Genomic DNA, 24243 nt, shown 5'->3' on the forward strand with positions numbered 1-24243 from the left:
CAGCATTGGAGGAATGAGCAAGCTGAGAGCCTCCCTGTGGTACAACTCTCATGCCAGGGATGGAAGCAAATACAGCTTTTAGTAATTTTAGGTAATTAGATGAATTACCAAATGCAGCCCTCTGTGAACCCTGGAGCAACTACCACTGTTCTACAGTAATATATAACATGGCACAGATGCACACATATGGCAGTGAATAGCAAAAAGATGGCTGAACTTGGCATTCATATGAAACTGCTGACAATCCCACACGAACCTTGTAATTGTACATACACCTGCGTTTTCCCACTTTCTGGATATATTGTGGAGAATACTGACAATGACTCTGAAGTACCTGTTAATAATTGCCATGGCAGCAGAGTTTTTGGCTCCACCCATTACTGGGGTCATTTCAAACCTCACTAGTTTCCTTGCAAGTTGGACAGTCTGTAGTAGGGATAAAGACTTTCTGCTTTAACCTTCCCCTTTTTCAGGCTCCTGATACATCTACAGGTGGATGTTTGCTTTAGAAAACTACATGGAGGGGGCTTGCGAGAAGGGATCTGAAAACAGCCCAGGAAAGAGTCCTGCCCCTTCCTCTGTCTTTTACTGACAGAAACTAAGGCTGGAAATCTGGCAATATTATTGTGGTTGTCTAGCAATGATCACAGAGGGCATTAATTTCTTAAAGCTACAAGAGTTGATTCTATTATTTGTAGGAGCTTAACCCCTCCCCCCCTCCCCATTTTTGGGGTTTGTTTTTATACTTCAGATTTTTCTGCTACCTGGAGTTTTGTTCATGTTTACAGAAAGATCTGTCTATGTTCGTGGCTCCAGATGCTGGATTTAAGTATCTACAAATGGGGCAGTATTGAGAATGAAATATATTGCTAATAAAGTAAACCTCTCTAATGTAGTTTATCTTGGAAAAGTTATCCCCTGTTCTTTCCACCGTCCCCAGAACCTGGTGCTTGAAGCAGCTGCCTCACTTTCCCTCACGTTAAGACAGCTCTAGTCAAGGACATGATTGTCCTGAGCCATTCTAGGCTGGCATCTTCCCTTTTGAGGAGGCCAACAATATCTTCCTCCAATCTTGCCAGAATAGTAGCCCTGTAACTTTTTTCTAAAAGGAAGAAAGTTCTCTTGCTGAAGATATCCTGTTTGCACTTTCTGCACTTGTGTGTGAACAGCTTTTTCCATTCTGCCCTGAGCTGCGCTCACCCATCACACCCAAATCACTTAAAACACAGATGGGATAGCTGATGGAGAAGGTTAGGGTAACACCCTCTTCCCAGAGGGAAAAAGTGGGAAGAGCACTTAAACCATCTTGAAAATAGAGTCTGAGTTCGTGCGTGAGTGGGAAGCTGAAAGGAATTGCAGAAAAGGTGGAATAGTTCTCAGCTGATGTCCAAACACAGTAGGCGGCTGTCATTTGCAAAGCGCCCCAAGAGCCCTTGTCACATTTGTCCTTTAAGATTACAGCCTCATAAAACTGTTATTCTGAAGGGTGAAAAGCCAGGGACGCATCAACGCTGGATCCACGGCCTGGAATTTACCAGGTGATGCAATGCGATGACAGATGACAGCTTCCTCTCCAAAACACTTATGCAAACTTGAAGAAACCCATTATTTCCAGCTCAAGAGCAAATTGTCCGGGTGGGCACGTCAGCTGGAGTTTGCCTTGCTCCCAATGAAAAGAGAAAGATGTTGAAGACGGGAAGGGTGATTTTGTGCACAGATGGATGTTCCAGAAAAAATACTTCATCAAGCAAAACCTTCCTCATCACAAACCTTTGCTTTAAGATTAATTCTAAAAATATCTGACAGAAATACCTGCAGTTTCTGAGACACCGATTCACATTCCGTCATGAGCTGTGGTATGACTTCACCCTGTTTGCGAAGATCTTCCAGTTCCTAAAGAAAGCCGCATGAAGACAGAAGTAATACAATTTAACTGGGGCAATATATATACATTTATATTTAAAAGTAATAAACTACAAGCCACAGGAAAAACTTATTTTATAAAACCACTTCATAATAAGAGGATTTATTTTGCATAAATGATTATGCAAGGAGTAAAAACAAGGGGGAAAAGTTTGTGTTCGTGGGGATATGAATTTTTAACATATTGAATTAGAACATTATTTGTTTTGAAGCTACAATGAATATCACATTCCTCTCCCTCCCCATTCCAATTATATCATGACCACCTCAGCATAATCTAGTCCCAAGAAACCAATGCTGCTTTTACTCCATTGAATTATCAACACACACAGTTACACCTACACATCAAAATTAAGTTACACAAGGAAAAATGTACTGAAGTAATAAATAGAAAGACACCTCCAGTAAAGCAACAGTGCAATCCTAAGCAGAGTTACGTTCTTCTAAATCCACTGAAGTCCATAGACATATAAAGGCATAATTGTGTAGGATGGCACTAGAAGCCCAAAAGCAATGTTAGACACAAAACAGATTGGTTTCTGGCCAAATGGGCTTTCTAAACTGTTGGACAAATCAGCAGAAATTACACGGATGGCTGTTTCCCCCAACAGAGCAAGCAACCACTTCCCAGAAATTTCAGCTCCCAAAAATGAGAGGTGGGAAAAGAGACAAGCTTCCCCCTCCCCACAAACTATAACACCAATCCAAATCAGAAGTTGTTCTGTCAGCTCCCAGATTTCATGCGTCAAACAGCCCCATGGATTTGTAATATGGGAATTGGCCCTGAATCAAACAGCCTCCATCACCCATCTGAAGGCGTGCAGGAGGGCACTCACTTCTTCCTATTTCAGTCGTCTGCCTGCCAGGGGATATACTCTCGAGGAATGTGTGGTGTACATTGTTCTGCTGCATGCAGGCACCTCTGATTTGCATCAGAAACTCCATCTTGTGCAAAATAAGGCAGCTCATTTGTCATTATGGGCTGCCCATCAGAACCACATTATACCGGTCCCGCCTCTTCATACGCCATTTGTTAAGAGCTGACGTTTACTTTCACAGGCCTTTACGATCTGGGCCCACATACCTGAAGAATTATCTCTCTTGGCATGAATGCTCGTGGTGGTTGCACTCCGCAGAATAGGTTCTCCTGGACTAGAAGTCAATGCCTTTGAACTTGAAATGTGGCCCATTTTGGCCCTGGCCTATCCTGTCGCTGCCCCACTGCTGCAGAATAGCTCCCAGAAGGTGGGGGGGGGGGGGCGCAGGTGCCCACTCTAGAGAGCTCTCAGCATGGTTGCAACTATTTATTTACTTACTGAATATATCCTGCCCTCTCCTGTCTAGCAGGGCTCAGAGTGGCTCACAACGGTAATTATGATACAGTAATTAAACTGTCAAAACCACAATAGATAAACGCAATTTATTACATTGAAACCATGAAAGATTATAATCAGCATTAAAAGCAGCCCAGTGATCCCATGGGAGCAGGGTATGGAACCTGGAAACTCTCCAGATGTTCAGGAACCTGATTCATCAGAGGCTGATGGGAATTGTAGTTCCTGAACATCTGGAGAGCCGCAGGTTCCCTACCCCTGCCATAGAGAAACCGGGGGAAGTGGTACAGCCACTAGTGGCAGCACAGGTGATACCTGTGAGGGCCACTAGGTGGAGGAACTGGGTGGCAAACAAGGGCCTCTTCCGCACCTGCAGAATAATGCACTTTCACAACTGTTTGCAAGTGGGTTTTGCTATTCCGCACAATAAAACCCAGCTGTCAAGTGCACTGAAAGTGGATTGAAAATGCATTATTCTGCATGCGTGGAAGGGGCCAAGGTGGGGGGAATGTGAATACGAATGTAAATGGACTGAAAACCCCACCCACAATACAATGCAGTCAGCCACACCTTTGCATAGCAAGTTCCACCAAAACACTTACTGATTGGTTCCCCACCCTGGGACATGGACAATATATACCCCACTAAACATTTCCTTCTCACTGGACACAGTGTGTAACACACTTCCCTCTATGACACACCTCTGAAGATGCCAGCCACAGATGCAGGCGAAACATTAGGAACATGCTCTACCAGACCACGGTCACACAGCCTGGAAAGCCCACAACAACCAAGTGGGGGGGGGGGGGAGTCCCACGATCCAGGCTGACATACAATAGAGATATTAAAGTCCATTTAGGGGACAGACTGAACGTTAAAGATGTGGATTCAGATTTTAATAGATTATTTTTGTGCAGTAGGTGTTGCAGTTAGCCTGCTTTGAGTCTTGACTGCTTTGGAAGAAAGGCGGAGTGTGTAAATAATCTAAATACATCAATATCTGTCAAGTCCCTCTGTCAATAGTCCCGGGCCTTCCAGTATTCTTCAAAGCCCAAGGCTTTCAAAGGTGCCTACAGAGATGTGCAGACCCCATGCAGAGCTTGCTGGTCTTATGATCCAAGAATAGACCATGTTTAGTTTACTTAGCAGTAATTAGGGGCTGGCTAATGTCAGAACACAGTCTGAAAGAAAGCCGGGGCAGCTTTCTGCAGTAAGCAGAAATGAAGCCTGTAATATTCATGAGTCCATTTTCTGGCTGAATGGGACTCTTGAAAGTTACAAAATACAGCTCATTACGAAAGGCTATTACGCTTGAAAGGAACGAGGAAGAAATCATGACAGTATGTCTTGAAACATTCGGCTGAAAAGCATTCATCATGGTGCAGAAAAATCCATCCCCTTGAACTATGTCGGGGCAGTGATTTGAAGGGCTTTTAAGAGGTCTGGTTTGTGAACTGCATTAGCTACACCAGTCCTGAAAAGAACTCTTGCATATGGGCTGTTAACGTCAGCTCAAGCCAGTCTAAGACTTTGACAGCAAAATCCAGCGGGGCACAAACTCGATCCTTCCCAATGGAAGACCTACAACTACAACTTCCTGAAGACATGCAGCAAATTGCTCCCCAAAGAAGCTTCCGGTTGACTCACTTTGCCCTCTTGTTATTTCAATTGAAGTCAACGTGGTCCTACATACAAGCACTGGGTCATTACAAATCTATGGGTGATGTCACATCATAGCATTTACCAGGCAGACTAGTTTGATGGTGTGGTTTGCCATCGCCTTCTCCAGTTGATTACGCTACGCTGGGTAGTGGGTACCCATTTTGCTGACCTTGGAAGGACAGACGGCTAAGTCAAATCTTGAGCCGGCTTCCTGAATACAAGGAGTATTTCATGCTATGACTACAGAGCTGAATCCAAATGACTGGATCCAAAGCAGTGGTGGGATTCTAATAATTTTAACAACTGGTCCCGCCCCCCGCCCCCCGGGCTGCATGCTGTTATCTGCTGCGGAGGAACTTCTTTGGGGGGTGGAGGGGGGCAACGGGGCCTTGCCACCACTGGGAGACGGTGCAACGGGGCTTTTAGCGCTTCAGAGCAGCTGGGCTGCAAGGCACTCGGCTGCTCCAGGGTTCTGAATGCCGCTTTTAACAACCGGTTCTCTGAACTCAACAAAAAACTAGGTTCCGGTTCTACTGAACTGGTGTGAACTGGCTGAATCCCACCACTGATCCAAAGGCTTCTATCCAACACTGAAGGCGCTTCTTTGGATCTGACTCCACAGTTTGAATCCAATCCACTATCACAGTTCTTTGACACTCCTCTCACTGGTAGCTAGAATAATTCAAAACAGGAGGCACAAATAGGGACACAAAAAGCGAAAGCATTCCCAGTATATTTTGTAGACTGTGGCTATGTGTTTGTGTCTGCTTTTATTAAACAGAGAGCTGAGACTGAACAGACTGTGGTGTGCACGTCAAGATGACTGAACACAAAAGCTCACAAGAGGAGCATATAAACTGTGCACAGAACTGGAGAGGAGGATTTGTTTGAAGCAGCGGGTGGCTTAATGAATCTGGTTTGCTGCTCTACCAACGTTCTATAGTGATACAAAAAAGAACCAATATCACTTCCACCCCAATACACTGGAGGTAAACTAAACTGGCATGCAACCTGCTAGCAGAACACAGTTCTTCCTCAAAGGGCCCCAAGAATGCATAATAATTTCAATCTAAACCCCCTTCACAGAACTAGGTTTTCAGAACTCTTGATGAAGCCATCACAGTCAACCCTGTTGTAGAAAATGTGTGTGTGGGCGGGGCGGGGGGGGGGGTATTAGATCCCGACTAAATTCGCAATTTTCACTTCTTTCTCCTCCCTGCTGTAGACCCGCCATGTTGTTCCTCGGGATCCAGTATGAACCAGGGGAAGGGCAGTTCCATTCTGCCACTGGGAAAGTTAGTCTGGATCCAACCCTAATCTTATGAGTTTCCTACTAAACTCATCAGTCCTATGCTGCTACCTGTCAATTTCCCCAGCAGGACTTCAGGTGCTCATTTTGGAAAATGAAATAATCATTCCACCCACCTTCTTATGAGCCTCTGTTAACTGCATTTTTTAAAAAATGGATCGCAACTCAGATTAAAAGCTTAGCGTGTGGATATCTAACAGCATTCACTGTTTGCAAAATTAGTCAGGCATATCAGTCAAATGAAATGTCAAAAGCCTGCAGATCTGCTTGGCCAAACTGTATTAATATCAGTAGCAGAGGAGGCAGGTATTTCTCCAAAGAAGCTGAGTATAAGTTTCTCACTTTACAGTCATTTCCCAATCAGGCTTTTCTTTCACATACCAGCTCCTTGTCTTGAAGTTCTGTTTCCAGCTCCTGGAGACGCCTGCTGAGCCGCACATTTTGCTCTCTCTCCTTCTCTATTTCACTGCATTGTTCTTCCAGCTCCTCGATCTTCAAAGAGAAGCAAGAAACATAGACAGTCTAAGTTACTCACTCTGCGAGACGGCTGGTCTTCAGGTCCACTAGTGCTTTACTTTAAACACGCACATCACAGCCTGCTAAATTCTGTGTCTGTTACAAAGGTGAATGGAATACTCAGATTTTGCACCAGGCTATATTTTCCCAAGATGTGCCACTGTATGCAAGTGGTCTCTCCCAAGAGAAGATTATTCTTATGCCAACACATACTCAAAAATAATCCTTTCTGAAGCATGAGTTTAAAGTATACCTTTAGTATTAATTAAAGAACGCCCCCCCCCTTCCCCCAGTCTGGGGAACACTGCACTAGGTGTAGATAAGAGTTACATTGCTACTGCAGGCTTTCCAGAAAAACAGGCTCAACTCTGCTCCATTATTACCACTAGTATTTGCAGAAAGAGAATTCTGCAGCTGTCAGCATACCTCTGCCAGGAACGTTTTGGACCAATTAAAAACCTTTGATAGATTGCACCATATTATTTTAGTGACAGTACAAGCTACTATTCTTGGATTGCAGCTTTTAAAAAGTGAAAGAGAGTTCTAAATTTACCCCTCTCTGCAGTTCTCCCCCAACTGCTGTTTATGTAGAGCAGATCAATCGGAAAAATGAGACACTTTGCTCTGTATCGGGCAGGTGAGATTGCTATCCAGTTTGTACCTTTTAGCTGTTCTGTTTAGGGTCTGCTGAGCAGCGATTTGGGTGATAATGCAAGGGAAAGCGCTTTCAGAAATTACAATAAGGATGCATTGAATGGATCAACAAAGATGCTCAAGAAACGCATTTTCCCCCTCCCGTCCCTTTGGGTTCAGGTATCAGATATCCGCTTGACCCCTGCGCTTGACAGAGCTGATGCTGTGATTCTTTATCACGTGAATGTGAAGCTAGGAGGGAGGAGGATATTTGCCCACTGCCCACCACGGTGGTTCCTGCATTCAATTAGCTGTATAATTACCAGCAATTGCCAGGAGAAGCAGCTCCAGAAAATAGCTCCAGTTCTGCTTCAGCAACATATGAAGGGGCCTGAAGTCTATCCTGCATTTATCCAGGGCACAGGTTTGGCAGTACATGGACAGCTGAGAGGACAAAGTTTAGATGTCTTAATCCACTATGTGTGTGAGCACAGGGCAGCATTCTCTCTCTATAAATCTATGAAGAAGAAGAAGAAGAAGAAGAAGAAGAAGAAGAAGAAGAAGAAGAAGAAGAAGAAGAAGAAGAAGAAGAAGAAGAAGAAGAGGAGGAGGAGGAGGAGGAGTGGTAGTAGTGGTAGTGGTAGTGGTAGTGGTAGTAGTAGTAGTAGTAGTAGTAGTAGTAGTAGTAGTAGTAGTAGTAGTAGTAGTTTGGATTTATATCCCCCCCTTTTTCTCCTGTAAGGATACTCAAAGAGGTTTACAATCTCCCCCCCCCCCCCCCCCAACAACAAACACTCTGTGAGGTGGGTAGGGCTGAAAGAGCTTCGAAGAACTGTGACTAGTTCAAGGTCACCCAGCTGGCATGTGTTGGAGTGCACAGGCTAATCTAGTTCACCAGATAAGCCTCCACAGCTCAAGTGAATGCAGGGAATCAAACCTACACAACTACACCACGCTGGCACTCACTACACCACGCTGGCATACCTGTCTACATGTTACCTATGTGGCACTTTTCATCAGAAGGATCTCACACTGCCTGTCTCCGTAAATGAATTATATTAATCTGGATGATTCACTCACACACAGAGTTTATAACTGTAGGATGACTTGAAGTTTCTCATCAATTTTTTAATTCCAAAATTGCATTTTTCACTTCTTTATTTCGGACGCCAAGAATGCAAACTGTCCTTCTCTCTATCAGATCATTGTCAGCAACAGGTTTGGACTTCCCCTTTGCATGGAAATAGCTGGGTCGATAGAAGCACAACTACTTTTCCTCTACAATCACAGTAACAGTGACATATTTTCTTACTGATAACACTTTGGACCCGGAGGGACAGTGATTTGCTGAAGCTCTGATTTGCTGCATCTCATACCTTGTTCCGAAGTTGATCATTCTCCTCTTTGCAGATGGAAAACTGGTCTTTCCAGTGTTCTATGCTGGCAGCGGATTCCTGCAGCGCCAAAGACAGCCGGGCATTGCTCTCCCGAAGAGACTGCAGCTCTGTTTCCCACTTCTTTACATTGGTGGAACTAAAAAAAAAGGAAGAAAAGCCCACACTTGCAACCCTAGCTTGACCATAATTCTTTTATACATCCCCTTCGGCAAATAAGAGAGGAAATAACATTACATAGAATATGCCTTAGAGGCATTTGAAGCAAAACTTTTCAGCAAGGACCTATTAGATATTTCCATGCTGTGAGTAAAATGTGGAGAAAGCAGGTTTCAAATAAACTTAAACCTGAATGAACAAGGTTGGATTAAGGATCATGGGTAGGGATCGCAGAGTTACAAGTACAATAGTGCATTTCTGTTTATTAATTTGTAAATTTAGAAGAAAATAGTAAGTGATAGGATTTTGTGGGGTGGGCCGTTATTTAAATATATTATAATTACACACAGTGGTGAATATAGTTTTTTAGCTAGAAAGATGGAATTTTTAATAGGGTTTTTTAGGAAGCATTCTTCCCGATGCTACGGTCTTTCTTGTATATATCGTACTTCTGTTGATACGGATAAATGACTGTAATGTAGATTATTGTTTGGTTCTGGTGGGTTTTCTGGGTTGTATGGCCGTGGTCTGGTGGATCTTGTTCCTAACGTATGGCCTGCATCTGTGGCTTCAGAAGTGGCTTCACCTCTGAAGATGCCAGCCACAGATGCAGGCGAAACGTTAGAAACAAAATCCACCAAACCACAGCCATACAGCCCGGAAAACCCACCACAACCAGTTGATTCCAGCCGTGAAAGCCTTCGACAATACACAGATTATTGTTTGTTTGAACTGGTCAGTGACTGTAATAAACTGATGATGATTAAGAATTATGCAGAGTAACAGAGTTGTCCCACCACCCAGGTAACCCAGCCAGAGGCGTAGCAAGGGGGAAAAGCGCCCAGTGCAGTGGTGTGTCCTCCGCTCCCGTCCTGCCCCGGAATGCCCCATCCCCACCACACCCCCATCCTGCCCTTGCCACATCCCCGCAGGGATGCGCGCCTGGTGCTTCACTCCCCCCCCCCCCCCCGCCCCCTTGGAGGTACGCTTCTGAACCCAGCTTCACCTTTGGGCTAATGCAAATTTCAGTTTGTCATTCTCCGTTTTCAGTTGTGCATCTGAGGGGGCTCCGTGTGATGCCTTCTCATCATCTGTCCCGTTCACACTGGATGCCCGAGTAGAACATGGCGTTTCACGGCCAGATTCCTGTACCAGACATGCCACAAAATAAAGAGGATCTAAAAAGCCCTAAGGAAAAAGATCTGTGTCTGAAAGGCACTCTCTTTTTAAAAAAATATTTATTAAGAAATTAATACAAGGTCCACAAATGTTGGTACAGCTATCTGTACATAACTGAGTAAATCTTTGGCTAAGAGATGATGACTCACCTCAGCCAATTTCTGTGTGTACACAGCTTCCATCCAATCTGGAACAATTTTTACCATTCATATCTGCAGTAGTTGTATATTATACTCTGTCCCAGATAAAGATGTTAGCAGTCGAAAAAATAACATGCTTCCATATTAGAATATAGTTCTGAATAAATATGAGAATTATCTCATTTTTATGTACTGCCTTTGTCAAAACAATTATTCTGTGCATTACTGAACATGGTACTTTGATACAAGAGCATTTATAGTTTATTGAATGACTATCTCCAATACCTTGCCTTTTTCAAACTGATGAGTACTAAGACCCAGGGATTCTACAACAAAGAAGGCCCAGCATGCTGAGTTCTATGGTGAAGGAATATGCAAACCTACTAACATCTTTTTCTGAGACAGAGTACAACAACAGCACACGTACCCACAGAAGTTCTGGGCTACACATATCATATAAGTAACCTCTCAACAGGAAGTCACAAATTTAAAAAAGGATGTTTATAAAACACCTTTACTAACTCTCATCAAAAATTAATCTCAAATAGTATTTTCAGTGTTTTAAGAGTGTTGGTAGAACCTGATCAATATAACAAACAAACAAAAATGTAGATTTGTTACCTGCAAGTTGAACAAGTTTTTAGGATAAGTCACTTGCCTGGGAATGGTTGCTTGAGGTCTCATTTTTTTCTTGAGATCTGTCTCGGGCTAGTCTGGCAGCTTCTTTGACTTCTTGAAATTTATCTGCAAACTGAATATATACGTGCAATTGGCATGACGTTTGCTTGGCCCAAAAGTAACAGCTTACTCCAGGTTAAATTAAACTACATGGTTCTTAAGGCGTGGAAACAGTAAAAAGCTTTTGGTACCCTTAGGGGGAGCCAAAATAATCAGCAATTAGAGTGTGTGTGGAGAGAAAGAGTACACGTTTCAGACAGTTATTATGACATCAAACTAGATGGGGAAACTCACTGTATTTATTGGTAGATTTTTACACAAGCAGTGCCCACATCTGAATATAAACAAAGAAGAGAGATAAGTGTCTCAAGTTGGATGCAGAAAACCTCAGATTTGCCCTTGGTGACTCAGCCCCTCAGCATATGCCGAAGATTTCTCATACCAATCTGGACTGCTGGTCCACAAAGCTATTGTGGCTAGCGATGACTCTCAAGAGACACAAGAAGAGAGGAGACTTTCCTAACCCAGCAACCAAAGATCCTTGAACAAGAGATATCAGAGATTCAACCTGGGACCTTCCACATGCTAAGTTGGTGCTCTACCTAGAATTTTCAGCTCCAGGCTGGGAAATTCCCAGAGATTTGGGAAGGTCCTCAACGAAGAAGAGTTTGGATTTATACCTCACTTTTCTCTACCTTCAAGGAGTACTAAAGTGGCTTACAAGCTCCTTCCTCTCCCCACAACAGACATCTTGTGAAGTAGGTGGGGCTGAGAGAGTTCTGGGAGAACTGTGACCAGCCCCAGGTCATCAGCAGGCTTCATGTGTAGGAGAAAGCAAACGAATCCATTTCACCAGATACTCTATGGGTATAATACTATACAGTTCACTCTCTAAAGAAGCTATTTTCTTCAGGCAATACCCAGGCCTCACCTGGAGACTGGCAACTCTAACTTCACCACTAAGCTACAGCCCCTCACAGGAGACGCCCTCCCCTTTTCTCTCCTTTCTCCCGCTCTGCATCAGGCTACTTCTAATAATTTCAGATTCAAAAGTGAAGGAAACAAATTTTCCATTTCAACTAGGAATGAAAAATGCCAAGTTGTTCTACTGATCCCCTTGGCCCTTCCTTTCTTCAGTGCCTGCCGCCCACACCTTCCCCACAGTGGAAACGACTGCGTAAAGTGAAACCAATAAGTAATTGCTGATATTCATTTGAGCTCACGCTTCTGAAAACAGTTCTAATATGTTTCCGCAACTGGCCATGAATGTACATTTTGACAGTCAACCTCAATGGCCTCAGACTTCATTAGAATAATAGATTTGTTGATTTCAAATCTTGGCGATATATTTCTGGATTTAGGGCAGTGGACATCTGCAACTGTTGTATTATTGCTGCACTGCAATCTACCAGCCCTACTAATGAAAGGTCTCACAGAGTTGTCCAAAGGTTGTCTGAATCTGTGGCTACAACTCACAAGCCAACGAAAAGTAGGCAGACAATCCTTGATTCGCGATGGTCAGCATTTCAAACTCCTGCTCTGGAAAAGGGGTTACCCTCCCTGCTACCTCCATTCTACTAATTGAATAGAGAAAGAATCACATTTTCTCCTCATCTCTTGTAAAAGTTTGTTCTAAACAGCAACTCCTTTTATAGATCTTGACATTTAGACCTCATGAAAGTTTCATGATTCCTGCTTTATGTAGTCAATTAATGATACAGATCAGTTAGGCAAAGCAATTGCTTTCTGAGAGAGCAGCCTCCATGGGAAAGTATTTGCGAAAGCTTTGAGTGTCACTGAAATCATGTTCAGGCACATTCATGCATAGCAGTAGGCCCAATTAACTGTTACTGCCACGACTACATTTCCTCTCTCCCATTCCTAGGGACTGGCGCATCATTACAGCCGTAATTCTGTTAATCCCAAATGGCAAACTGAGATGCAACGGTGAGAAACGGAGGCTTGGTTGGTGACCAGCCAGGCCCCCAGAAGGAGTATTAGGGGCAATAAGAAGAAGAAGTAGGAGAAGAGTTTGGATTTATATCTCCCTTTCCTCTCCTGTACTTACAATCTCCTTTCCCTTCCCCTCCACAACAAACACCCTGTGAGGTAGGTGGGGCTGAGAGAGCTCCAAAGAACTATGATTAGACCAAGGTCACCCAGTTGGCACGTGTTGGAGTGCACAGGCTAATCTAGTTCACCAGATAAACCTCCACAGCTCAAGTAGCAGAGTGGGGAATCAAACCCGGTTCTCCAGATTAGAGTGCACCTGCTCTTAACCACTTCACCTAACTGGCTCACAGAGTAACTCATAGCTCAGCTGATGAGATCAACGGAAGGCCTCTTGGCCTGAGAACCAGCATGGTGTAAAGAGCAGGTGAACTCTAATCTAGAGAACAGGGTTTGATTCCCCACTCCTCCACACTGACAAGATGGCAACCTTGGGAGAGGCAGTGGCTCTGTGGCAGGGTAGATGCTTTGCATGTAGAACGTCCCCGGTTCAATCCAGCAAAAAGGATGGTCTCTCTCTCTCTCTACAACAACCCAGAGAGCGCCTGTTGGTCTGAGGCAGGGGTCTGCAACCTGTGGCTCTCCAGATGTTCATGGAATACAATTCCCATCAGCCCCTGCCAACATGACCAATTGGCCATGGCGGCAGGGGATGATGGGAATTGTAGTCCATGAACATCTGGAGAGCCGCAGGTTGCAGACCCCTACTCTGAGGAAACAATACTAAGCAAGATAAACCAATGGTCTGACTCAGTCTTGAGAATCTCTCAAATGGTCAGGAAAGGCATAGGACATCAGTCAGTCCTCATGTGACCAGATTAAAGAGAGAGTTTTCAGGTTGAATGTTAACACCTCCCACAAACTCCAGCCCACTCACTGATTCCATGCAGGTGATTAAACTCTCTCAGGCAAGCTGGGTTTTTTTTATGGAAGCAGTTTTTTATATTTTATACATATACATAAAATATAAAATATAAAAATATAAAAAACACTCCCACTGGTTCCTTCTGTTGGTCCTTTTAATTGACTGAGATAATTACACATTTTGCTCCAAGAAAAAACAGCCACCTGGGGTGGGTGCGGGGAGAGAAATAATACAAACTCCATTACCTTTGATAGCTGCTGTTCAGAGGAAAACCCCAGCCCAAACACAGTGTTCGCTCTGCTGTCAGCCCACTGACCAAACTTCTGCGACGTTTTCGTAAAGGTCATGTTAGGTGTGATTGTGCTATTTATAATTACCTGTAAAAAAAATTACAAAAACTCAAGAACGTGTGGATTGAAGACAGGGGTTTGTACTTGAATATAATTTCCTATGCATCAGAAACATACAGGATCATTATCAGAGGCCCCTTCCGCACATGCAGAATAATGAACTTTCAATCCACTTTCACAACTGTTTGCAAGTGGATTTTGCTATTCCACACACTAAAATCCAGCTGCCAAGTGCATTGAAAGTGGATTGAAAGTGCATTATCCTGGATCAGTGGCGTATCTGCCTAGGGACAAGGGGTATCCTTTGTGGCGTATCTGCCTAGGGACAAGGGGTATCCCTTGTCTCCAGGTGCCACTCTTCTGGTCACATGACCCCGTCTGAGGCACGCAAAAACGACGAGACAGCAGGACTTCCTGCTGCCTCCAAGCACCCTCAACTCCACCCTGGACTCCTCCCTCCTTTCCTTCCCCCCCTGCTGGCTGGGCTCCCCTCTGGACAGGCCAGAAGAGACTGCAGCGCCAGCCTTGGAGACCTTCTTTTATAAGCACTGAGGCCAGGGGTGGGGCTTGGGAAGCAGGAAGTCCCACCCCTTCCTGCTCCCCAAGCCCCACGTCCCGGCCTCAGTGCTTATAAAAGAAGGTCTCTGAGGCTGGGGCTGCAGTCTCTTCTGGCCTGTCTGGAGGGGAGGTCAGAAGAGACTGCAGGCTGCCATCTGGGAGCCCAGCCAGCAGGGGGAGTCTGGGGGGGAGGTAGGCACCCTAGACCTCGCCCATGTCCATGGAGACATAGGCAAGGTTGAGGGCAGTGGGGGGTGGAGCCTGGGGGCATCAGGGGCAGAGCCGGGGTGGTGATGGGGGCAGAGCCTGGGGGGCGTCCTGGAGACAATTTGTCTCTGGGCGCCATTTACCCCTGGTATGCCTCTGTCCTGGATGTGCGGAAGGGGACGGAGTCAAGAACACCCTGCAGTGGGGACTGACTAAATTCAGTCAAATCCTTCCCAAAGACCAAAAGATTGTTTACAGTGACTGCAGACTGAAGAACTGCAATCTGGACACGATTAGGGAAAAGGTGGTTGAGGTGTCGTTGCTAGCTGATGATGGTCTTGAACCAACCTCAGGAATATCAGCAACTCACACTCAACACAGTTGGGATATCAGCCCTCTTCAGAGGACACAATTGTGGTGAAAAATAACGCACGGTGAGTCACTAGCCATGCGTCTGTACGATCACCAAAAGCAGAGAACGGCACATAAAAGATGGATATGCACTGTCCCTATGACTGGAAATTTTAAAAAGCAGAATTCCCTATCATGAGGAACGAGTCGGCACACACAGTTATACATTGAAAGTTTCAAACGCTGAAAGCACTGAACTATTGAACAGCATATCATCACACAGATCCTAACATATTAATTATGAAAAAATAATAACCTTTAAACAATATATGTTTGAGTATGTCTGGTAAGTTATCAGTATCTAATGTTGTGCTGAAGATGTTTATGTAAGACTATCTTCATAATTCACACCCTCAGTAAAATCTTAGCTCTTGAAAGCATTTTGCTTATTACCGGCATTTGATGACAAGCATTGAGAGGAAACCTTTTATTGCCCACAGACAGGCTCCTAACTTTAAACAACTCCTCACCCACAACAATGCCCACAACCTCATCCACAACAAAGCTTTCTCTTCTCTTTTCACTAAGGATATTAGGTTGTGATGCAGTTATCAGACCCAGAAGTTGAACATTTTTCATTGTAGCATCCCAGCCTTGGTTGGGAGAAAGTGGGGGAGAAGTCAATAAACAGGAAAACCAACCAACCAACCAACTAACCAGCCAAACAACCAACTAACCAGCCAGCCAACAAACAAACAAAAACTGCATATTACACCGTACTTAACTTGTGTATGCAAGAATGTTTAATCTGCTCACCTGGAAGTAATCCAGCAACACAATTTGATGTTAATTTCAAGCAAAAACAAAAAAAGATTTCCCTTGCCTGCATGCAGTGGTGGGATTCAGCAGGTTCGCACCACTTTGGCAGAGCTGGTTGTTAAAATGGTGCTTGCAAACAACCAGTTATTAAATTATTTGAATCCCACCACTGCCTTTATGCAGAAATTTTACCCAAGAGATGGCAATTTCTTCTCCTTCCCAGCATAATTTACCCACATGTCTGACTTCCCCGCTTCCAGGGGAGTGTTCCGTTTAACACTTAAGAGCCCTAACTCATCACAAACTATCCACAATCTAATGTTTTGGGGGTCATGGAGCTGTTAAATCTGTCACTGAGAAACTTGTGAAGGATGTAGTGTTGTAAGGTGCCTGGAGCATAAGAGGAAATGAATAAAAAAAATTGCACACATATCCCTTCTACTGCAGCCTCTTTTACAATTAAGAACATTTAAAATGTAGTTGATTGTAATAGAAGAGACTTCTCCTTACTTTTTTCTCCTACTGAATTCACCAGGAGCTTAACACCACAGAGCCTTTGGTTATTGCCCCTCTAAGATTTAGTTTCCCCATAGTCAGTATGGTTTTGCCTTATTGTTAAATCTTCCTTGGGAGGGTATTTTAATTAGTCCCTGCCCCTTTAAGACTTTACCCAGTAGGCAATTTCCTCTCCTTACCCAGCATCCCCTGTTTTTAATCAGTCAGTCTCATTGAGGTGCAAAGGGAAGCTGGGGTCCCTTAATATTCGTGACGCCCATATCTTTATATGGTGGTCCAAAGAGAAAGTTCACGAGTCTATATGGTGATCCAAAGAGGAGTCCATATGTCCCTGTGATGGTCTAAAGCAGGGATCGGCAACCTGTGGCTCTCCAGATGTTCATGGACTACAAACCCATCAGCCCTTGCCAGCATGGCCAATTGGAGGAATTCAGCCCTTGCCTGCGCAGGGAGGAATTCAGGCAAGGAATTGGAGGTGCGAACTGCGCAGGTGCGCACTTCCTTGGAGGAATTCCATTGGAGGACTTCAGCCCTTGCGAGCATGGCCAATTGGAGGAATCAGCCCTTCCCAGCATGACCAATTGGAGGAATTCTGGAGGAACCGGGTTTGATTCCCAGCTCTGCCACTTGAATTCTGGAGACTTATCTCAGGAATTCAGATTAGCCTGTGCACTCCCACACACGCCTGCTGAGTGACCTTGGGCTAGTCACAGATGCAGAAGTGCGCACCAATTGGCCATGGTGCACACTTCCGCATCTCCCTGCGCAGAGATGCAGGCGTGCACTTCCGCATCTCCCTGCGCAGAGACACGGGTGCACACTTCCCCATCTCCCTGCGGGTGCGCACTTACCCATCTCCTTGCGACCTGCGTACCTGCGCAGGGAGATGTGGAAGTGTGCACCTGCGCACCTGTGCAGGGAGATGTGGAACTGCGCAACTGCGCACCGGCGTAGGGAGATGTGGAACTGCGCAACTGCACACCTGCGCAGGGATATGTGGAACTGCGCACCTGCGCAGGGAGATGTGGAACTGCGCACCCGCGCATGGAAATGGGGAAGAGCACGCCCGCGCGTCTGTACAGGGAGATGGGGAAGTGCACGCCCGCGCATCTGTACAGGGAGATGGGGAAGTGCACGCCGGCGTCTCTGCGCAGGGAGATGGGGAAGTGAGCGCCCGCGTATCTGCGCAGAGAGATGTGGATGTGTGCACCTGCGTATCTGCACAGAGAGATGTGGAAGTGTGCACCCGCGCATCTGCGCAGGGAGATGGGGAACTGCGCGCTCGCGTCTCTGCGCAGGGAGATAGGGAAGTCCGCGCCTGCGTCTCTGCGCAGGGAGGTGGGGAAGTGCGCGCCCGCGTCTCTGCGCAGGGAGGTGGGGAAGTGCGCGCCCGCGTCTCTGCACAAGGAGATGCGGCAGTGCGCGCCCACCTGCGTCTCTGCGCGGGGGGATGCGGCAGTGCACGCCTGCATATCTGCGCAGGGAGATGCGCAGGGACTTGACAGAGTCACTTGGGGGGGCAGAGCTTGACTTTGGCTTTATCGCATCATTATTTTCAACTTTCAAATTACTATGTCAAATAAACCAATTGCATTAATGGCCTGTTTCCAATATCCAACCAAAAGGCACAGGAAATCTTTGACTGAATGAATGTATAGATATCTGTACTATTACAAAGGAGTGGCAAGGTTCATTTGAAAAAATTATACCCTGCTGTTTGAGTTTAGAGCAGCTTCCAAACTTATTAAGAAACCCATAAACTAAAAATTAGGTACTCAGCAGTTGCCCGCTAAAACAGCAGCAACTCTTAAGGAAGAATAAGGAAGTGTTCTGTTTTAATTTACTTTTTCATCGTGTCCCATTTGTCGACCCAGTTATATAAGTCTGTCAGATCTCCCAGAGACTCAATGTTTAGGCTCTTTTAGGTCAACACTAACACCTGTAACTGGACCTGGAAAGAAAAAAATGACGGCCAGAGTAGAGTTTTCCAATCAAGAAGAAGATGAAGAAGACGAGGAGGAGGAGGAGGAGGAGGAGGAGGAGGAGAAGACAACGAATGAGAAGGAAGAGTAGTTTGGATTTATATCCCCCCTTTCTCTCCTGAAGGGAGACCCAAAGGAACTTACAATCTCCTTTCCCTCCCACAACAAACACCCTGTGAGGTGCATGGGGCTGAGAGAGCTCCGAAGGACTGTGACTAGCCCAAGGTCACCCAGCTGGCATGTGTTGGAGTGCACAGGCTAATCTAGTTCACCAGATAAGTCTCCACAGCTCAAGTGGCAGAGCGGGGAATCAAACATGAGCCCAGATTACCGCTGCAACATTGGGCGATGTTTATTCGGCATACTTGAAAAACAGTTCCCGTTTGCAGCAGCCGGAATTTTTATTAGATTTTGTAAGGGAATTCATTGTGCAACAAGCAGACGCTGACAGTCTGTGTGATTCATATTGAGCTGCAATTAAGGCAAACTACTGGGTACCCAGCTTGAACCTCAATGAGAGAGATGCGGGTCTGTCAGTCAAGTCCTGAACAAAGGAGTTTCCGCTTCTGCCGCACACATCCACACACAAAACAAGAAAGGGTTTCTTTTCTTACTGTGTGTGAGTGTGCCGCTGAACAGAAAGGAGCTAAATTAGTCCAGAAATGCCTACTTAATATGGAATACTTATGTGCATACACGCACGGCACAACAGTTGGTTAGAGCAGCCTAGGGACTCCAGGAAGTCATTTTGGGACATGAAAAATGCAAGAGACATGGGGCCATGGGGCCTTGGCTGAGAAGGAGGAGCTTTCATCCCAACTATAGCTTACCCAGCGTTTTCCAGTTATACGTGCAATTAAGCAGGGTTTATTTCCCAATGTGGAAAAACACCAGCAGAAGCATACTTAGCAAAACTGGAGCGTTGTCATGAAGCTAGGAGGCCTTCCCACAGGCAGTTGGTTTTGTTGCTCTGAAAACCTGAGGAAGTTCTTCTAATTGTTTTTCCTGATTCCACCTCCCTGTGGTTTAAACACAATTGCTTCCTCTCCTAACTTTGCAAAAACCATGAGTGAAGTCACCCTTCTTTATCCGGCCCGTTATGCATGGAGTTTTTTTCCTCAGGGCTCTTTGCTGCACAGTGGGATCATAGTAAGATCTCCTCACGTTTCTTGGTTTACAGCATGCAAGGAGGTACCCACTGCCTGCTGCGCAGCTTGCCTGCCTCCAATTCTGGGTTGCTCCCGGTCGTTGCAAGATTGACAGTTTTGTTTTTAAAGCCCTTTACATTTTTTAATTGATATTTCTATGTTATATCGATATTTCTGTGCTTTTTGCAAAAGTTGTCTGTAGATCCCCGGAAACGCCCATGAGGAATGGGGAAGGAGGAAGAGCAGAAGGAGTGGAAATTGCAAAGCAAGGGAAAACATCTGGGTTTCCTCGTTCTAAATAGACTTTCAGGAACTGTGGCGCTGTAACACCAGGGCCCTTTCTGCACAGGCCAATAAACACAGGTTAAGGGCAGGATAAAATCCAGGTTGGGGGGATAACTTCACATGGATCCCGCTCCTAAAGTGAGTTCGCTCTGCGTTTTCCCCCCAACCCAGGTTTTTCAAGAATCACGTTATGTGTGATTCTTTCGTTTTAACGCGATTCCTTTGTTTTGCTTGTTTTGTTTTGTTTTAGCTGCACTTCAGAGGGAGGCAGGGACCCCCCCCCCCCCAAAAAAAACCCTGCATCTCCATGCAAACAGGCCAAGGTGAGGACAGGTTCGTCTAACCCGCCTTTCACCTGTGTTTACTGGCCTGTGCGGAAGGGGCCAGAGTGCGTCTGTACAAAAATCTCTGCTCGGAAGAAAATGCGGGACAGGGCAACAGCGTATAGTGGGCCTCCCTCTACACTCAAAACACTAAAGAACACAATATTCACAATGCATATTGAAAGGGTATGGAGATAGCATTTTTGCTCATTTCCAACCAAGAGGCAGTCTGTGGGAGGCTTTCCGGGAAGTTTCGAGTAATTTGCAAGCCCACGCACGAGAAGACAGAAAACTGGAATCCCTCTGCCACATGCACTCAGGGGCTTAATAAATTTGATAAATGAGGCTATTGTTCTGAGAGGTGATTATTGGATTTCTACTTCCTTCTCCTGTACTGCATTATTTCTCTGAGCTCTTTGAAGTACCAGTTCTAGGAAGCGGCTGGCAAAATAGGGTAGCCTCTCGCCTTGATGTCTCCAGGGTAAAACTGGGGGGCTCACACAGTTCTCATCCTCCACCCTGTGCCATTGTCAGAGTCCATCTGTATCTAGTAACCACTTTAAGATCTGTGAAGCAATATGTGAGCAACTCCCTATCTAACAGCTTTTAGATTTAAACTGACATTATGTGGAGGCTGGGAAGACGCTGGTCCAAATCTCAGCTGCGCTCCCTGGGTTGGTTCACACCATGGTTTGGTGCTGTGGGAACAAGTCCTTTGCCTCCACCCAGTGGCATACATGGGGGGGGGGACGGGGACAGAGGAAGCCAACATCCCAGGAACCACTTGCAAGTGCCATGTGGGGGCCGCCAGCCAATAGCAAGGGGGGGGAAAGTGCCCAGTGCACCAGTGCGTTGTCCACCCCATCCCACCCCCGGAATCCCCTCACCACACCCCCACAGGGGCATGCCCCAGTGCATCGCGCACCCCGTCCCCTTGGAGCTATGCCTCTGCGCCAGCCTCCACCCCACCTGTCGCTGCTTGCCGCCCACCTGCCCACCACAGAGATAAGCAAGAGGTTGAGGGCGCACTCTTCCTTCGCCCCTCCCCGGAGCGCAGTTAGAATAGAATAGAATAGAATAGAATCTTTATTGGCCAAGTGTGATTGGACACACAAGGAATTTGTCTCCGGTGCATATGCTCTCAGTGTACATAAAAGAAAATACAGTTTTGGGGAAAGGATGCAATTTCAGCACTTGCCCAGGGGGCCCATTTTCTGCAGGTACGCCACTGCCTCCACCCCACCTAGCATACTCCGATTCATTCTGGTTTGAAGCCAATTTGCCACCCTAGTTTAGAACGCCTACCAAATCTGCTGCTTGCGAGCAACTGTAAGCTATATTTTGGGAAGCCACTGACTAAATCAGAAAATGCAAGAGACGAAAGAATGCAAGGCTGAGTCAACCCAACGCCAAATCAGGGCTTGGCCAATGTTCCTAAACCAACGGAGTGGGCAACATGGAGATTGTAAGAAAAGAGACCCTACCCACCAGGGGTGTCATAAGGAAACTTTACACAGAGTTAATTAGCAGGACTTAATTTGTTGTTGAGTAAACCCTAAAACAAAACCAGAGTGATCACAGTAGACATTTCACAACACCAGTTTTCTTACAAAGGTGTATTTTTGCGATGGTTGTGGTGGTGGAGATGGAAACTAAGTCATGTCACAGCTGACTGATGGCAACCCTGTAGGCTTTTCAAGGTAATAGACCTTTGGAGGTGGTTTACCATTTCATGCCTCCACGTGGGCTCAGAGAGTTCTGAGAGAACTGTGACTGGCCCCTGGTCACCCAGCAAGCTTCATGTGGAGGAGCAGAGAATCAAACTGGTTCCCCGGATTAGAGGCCGCTGCTCTTAAACATTACACTACACTGAAAATGTACGCTCTAGAAATCCCTAATGCAAGTCTGTAAGGTAAACCAGCACTTCATCCCCAGGTGGGTGTGGAGGGAATTACTTGTGATTCAGAAAAAACAGCTTGCCTAAGGCAATCAAATTGAAGTAAGTGTGCTTGATACATTCTAGCCCATTATGCTTTGTGGGAGGCTTTGATTCCCAACAATGGACATTTCTAAGGTTTCCGTTCCCAGTTTCCAGCTTCTGTAGTTTCTGCTTTTGACTTAGAAATCCCTTTTAACACCTGCCTGTCCACTGGAGCTTTCTGTCCTTCTCTTACTTCTTGGCCTCTAATAGTTTAGTTTAGTTTCATATGCTGCCCTTCCCCTCATGGGCTCAGGGGTCTTCCAACAGTTCAGTAAATACAGTAGGGCAATTTAAAATATGATCTAGGGTTGCCAACCTCCAGATGGGCACTGGAGAACCCCTGCTATTACAACTGATCTCCAGGAGACAGAGATCAGTTCTCTTGGAGAAAATGGCCTTTTTGGAAGGCAGACCCTTCTGCACATGTAGAATAATGCACTTTCAAACCACCTTCAATGCACTTTGCAGCTGGATTTTACTGTGCGGAATAGCAAAATCCACTTTCAAACCATTGTGAAAGTGGATTGAATGTGCATTATTTTGCATGCGCAGAAGGGGCCTATGGCATTACACTCACCTTGATGTCCCTCCCCTCCCAAACCCTGCCCTCCTCAGGTGTCACCCCAAAACCTCCAGGTATCTCCTAACCTGGAGCTATCAACTCTATTCGGCCCCCATTCCTCCTGCAAAATAACAATTCTAGGTGCCAGATACCATCAGAAAGAAAACTTCTGGGTGTGGAAAGATTTTTAGCCTGAAGGATTCAGCATGGCTCATTTTCAGTGCTCGTACAGCAAATACTGAGCGAACGAGTTTTCCATCTTTCAGGTAACTCCCAGGAACACTAACATTACAGCTGCCATTAGATAAACCAATTAATCAATAGTGGCGATTTGGATCAGTGTAATTCCAGTAGCCGAAATATAAATCACTCACTCACTCACTCACTCACTCACTCACTCACTCACTCACTCACTCACTCACTCACTCACTCACTCACTCACTCACTCACTCAATCAATCCACTTGCTACAATTACCTACAATACTGAGTATTCTCAGTGGGATGACAAAACTGAAAAATCCCTGGTTTTTCAGGGTGTTTCTTTCACTGCATACCAGCAGGATGGGTGGAAACTCTCCGTTCCTGTAGCACTGTGGCTGGAGAAATGCATTTCTCCTTGGAGGAAAGCACAGTTGTTAAAATGATGGGAACCTTATTTAGAATAGCAGCTGGCAGCCCTAGAGAATGAAAGAGGCCACAGAAAGAAGGCAGATTGCTTTCGAAATCAGACCATTTGCATCAGAAAATTAAATAACAGTTTGTATGGGGTTGTGTTTTTTTTTACTAGCTGAAATGGAAATGTCACAACGCAACATGCAAGCTTCTGTGTTCCTAAGAACTGTTCATCAAGTCAGACGTTTAATTAAAAACAAAAAGAAAGTGTTGGAGAAAACGGTATTTTAGAACATGATGGAAAAGCTCCGTGTTGGCAGCACGTAGACCAGTGGTTCTCAAACTGAGGGTCGCGACCCCTTTGGGGGTTGAACGACCCTTTCACAAGGGTCACCTAAGACCATCAGAAAACACATATTTCCGATGGTCTTAGGAACCGAGACACAAATAATTTTATGGTTGGGGGTCACCACAACATGAGGAACTGTATCAAAGGGTCACGGCATTAGGAAGGTTGAAAACACTGATGTAGACCCTTTAAGAGGGGTGGAGGATGTAGTGCAGACTCAAATGGATTACATGAGGTTGAATGCCAAACAATTCCTCAACAACTAGTGCCAGTGTGGTATAATAGTTAAGAGTGTCAGACTTGTATTTAGAAGACCTGGGTGTGCCAAGGACGCTTGCTGGTGGTCTTGGGCCATTCACATACTCTCTCAGCCTAACCCGCCTCACAAACTTGTTAT

General features: G+C 45.5%; 1 protein-coding gene across 2 annotated transcripts in view; it reads right to left on the reverse strand.

The window, feature by feature from the left end:
• Window positions 1-24243, reverse strand: part of HOMER2 (homer scaffold protein 2) — a 74330-nt gene that overhangs the window by 3290 nt on the left and 46797 nt on the right. The window contains exons 3-8 of one of the 2 annotated variants that reach the window (XM_048519618.1): window positions 14048-14179; window positions 10908-11000; window positions 9937-10076; window positions 8754-8910; window positions 6610-6720; window positions 1813-1893 (exon numbers count right to left, since the gene is read on the reverse strand). In XM_048519618.1, the coding sequence (XP_048375575.1) occupies window positions 1813-1893; window positions 6610-6720; window positions 8754-8910; window positions 9937-10076; window positions 10908-11000; window positions 14048-14179 (714 nt within the window). The remainder of the gene's footprint in view (window positions 1-1812; window positions 1894-6609; window positions 6721-8753; window positions 8911-9936; window positions 10077-10907; window positions 11001-14047; window positions 14180-24243) is intronic. The other variant, XM_048519619.1, reaches the window with a different exon arrangement.

Source organism: Sphaerodactylus townsendi, linkage group LG17, assembly GCF_021028975.2.
Source record: "Sphaerodactylus townsendi isolate TG3544 linkage group LG17, MPM_Stown_v2.3, whole genome shotgun sequence".
Classification (NCBI taxonomy): domain Eukaryota; kingdom Metazoa; phylum Chordata; class Lepidosauria; order Squamata; family Sphaerodactylidae; genus Sphaerodactylus; species Sphaerodactylus townsendi.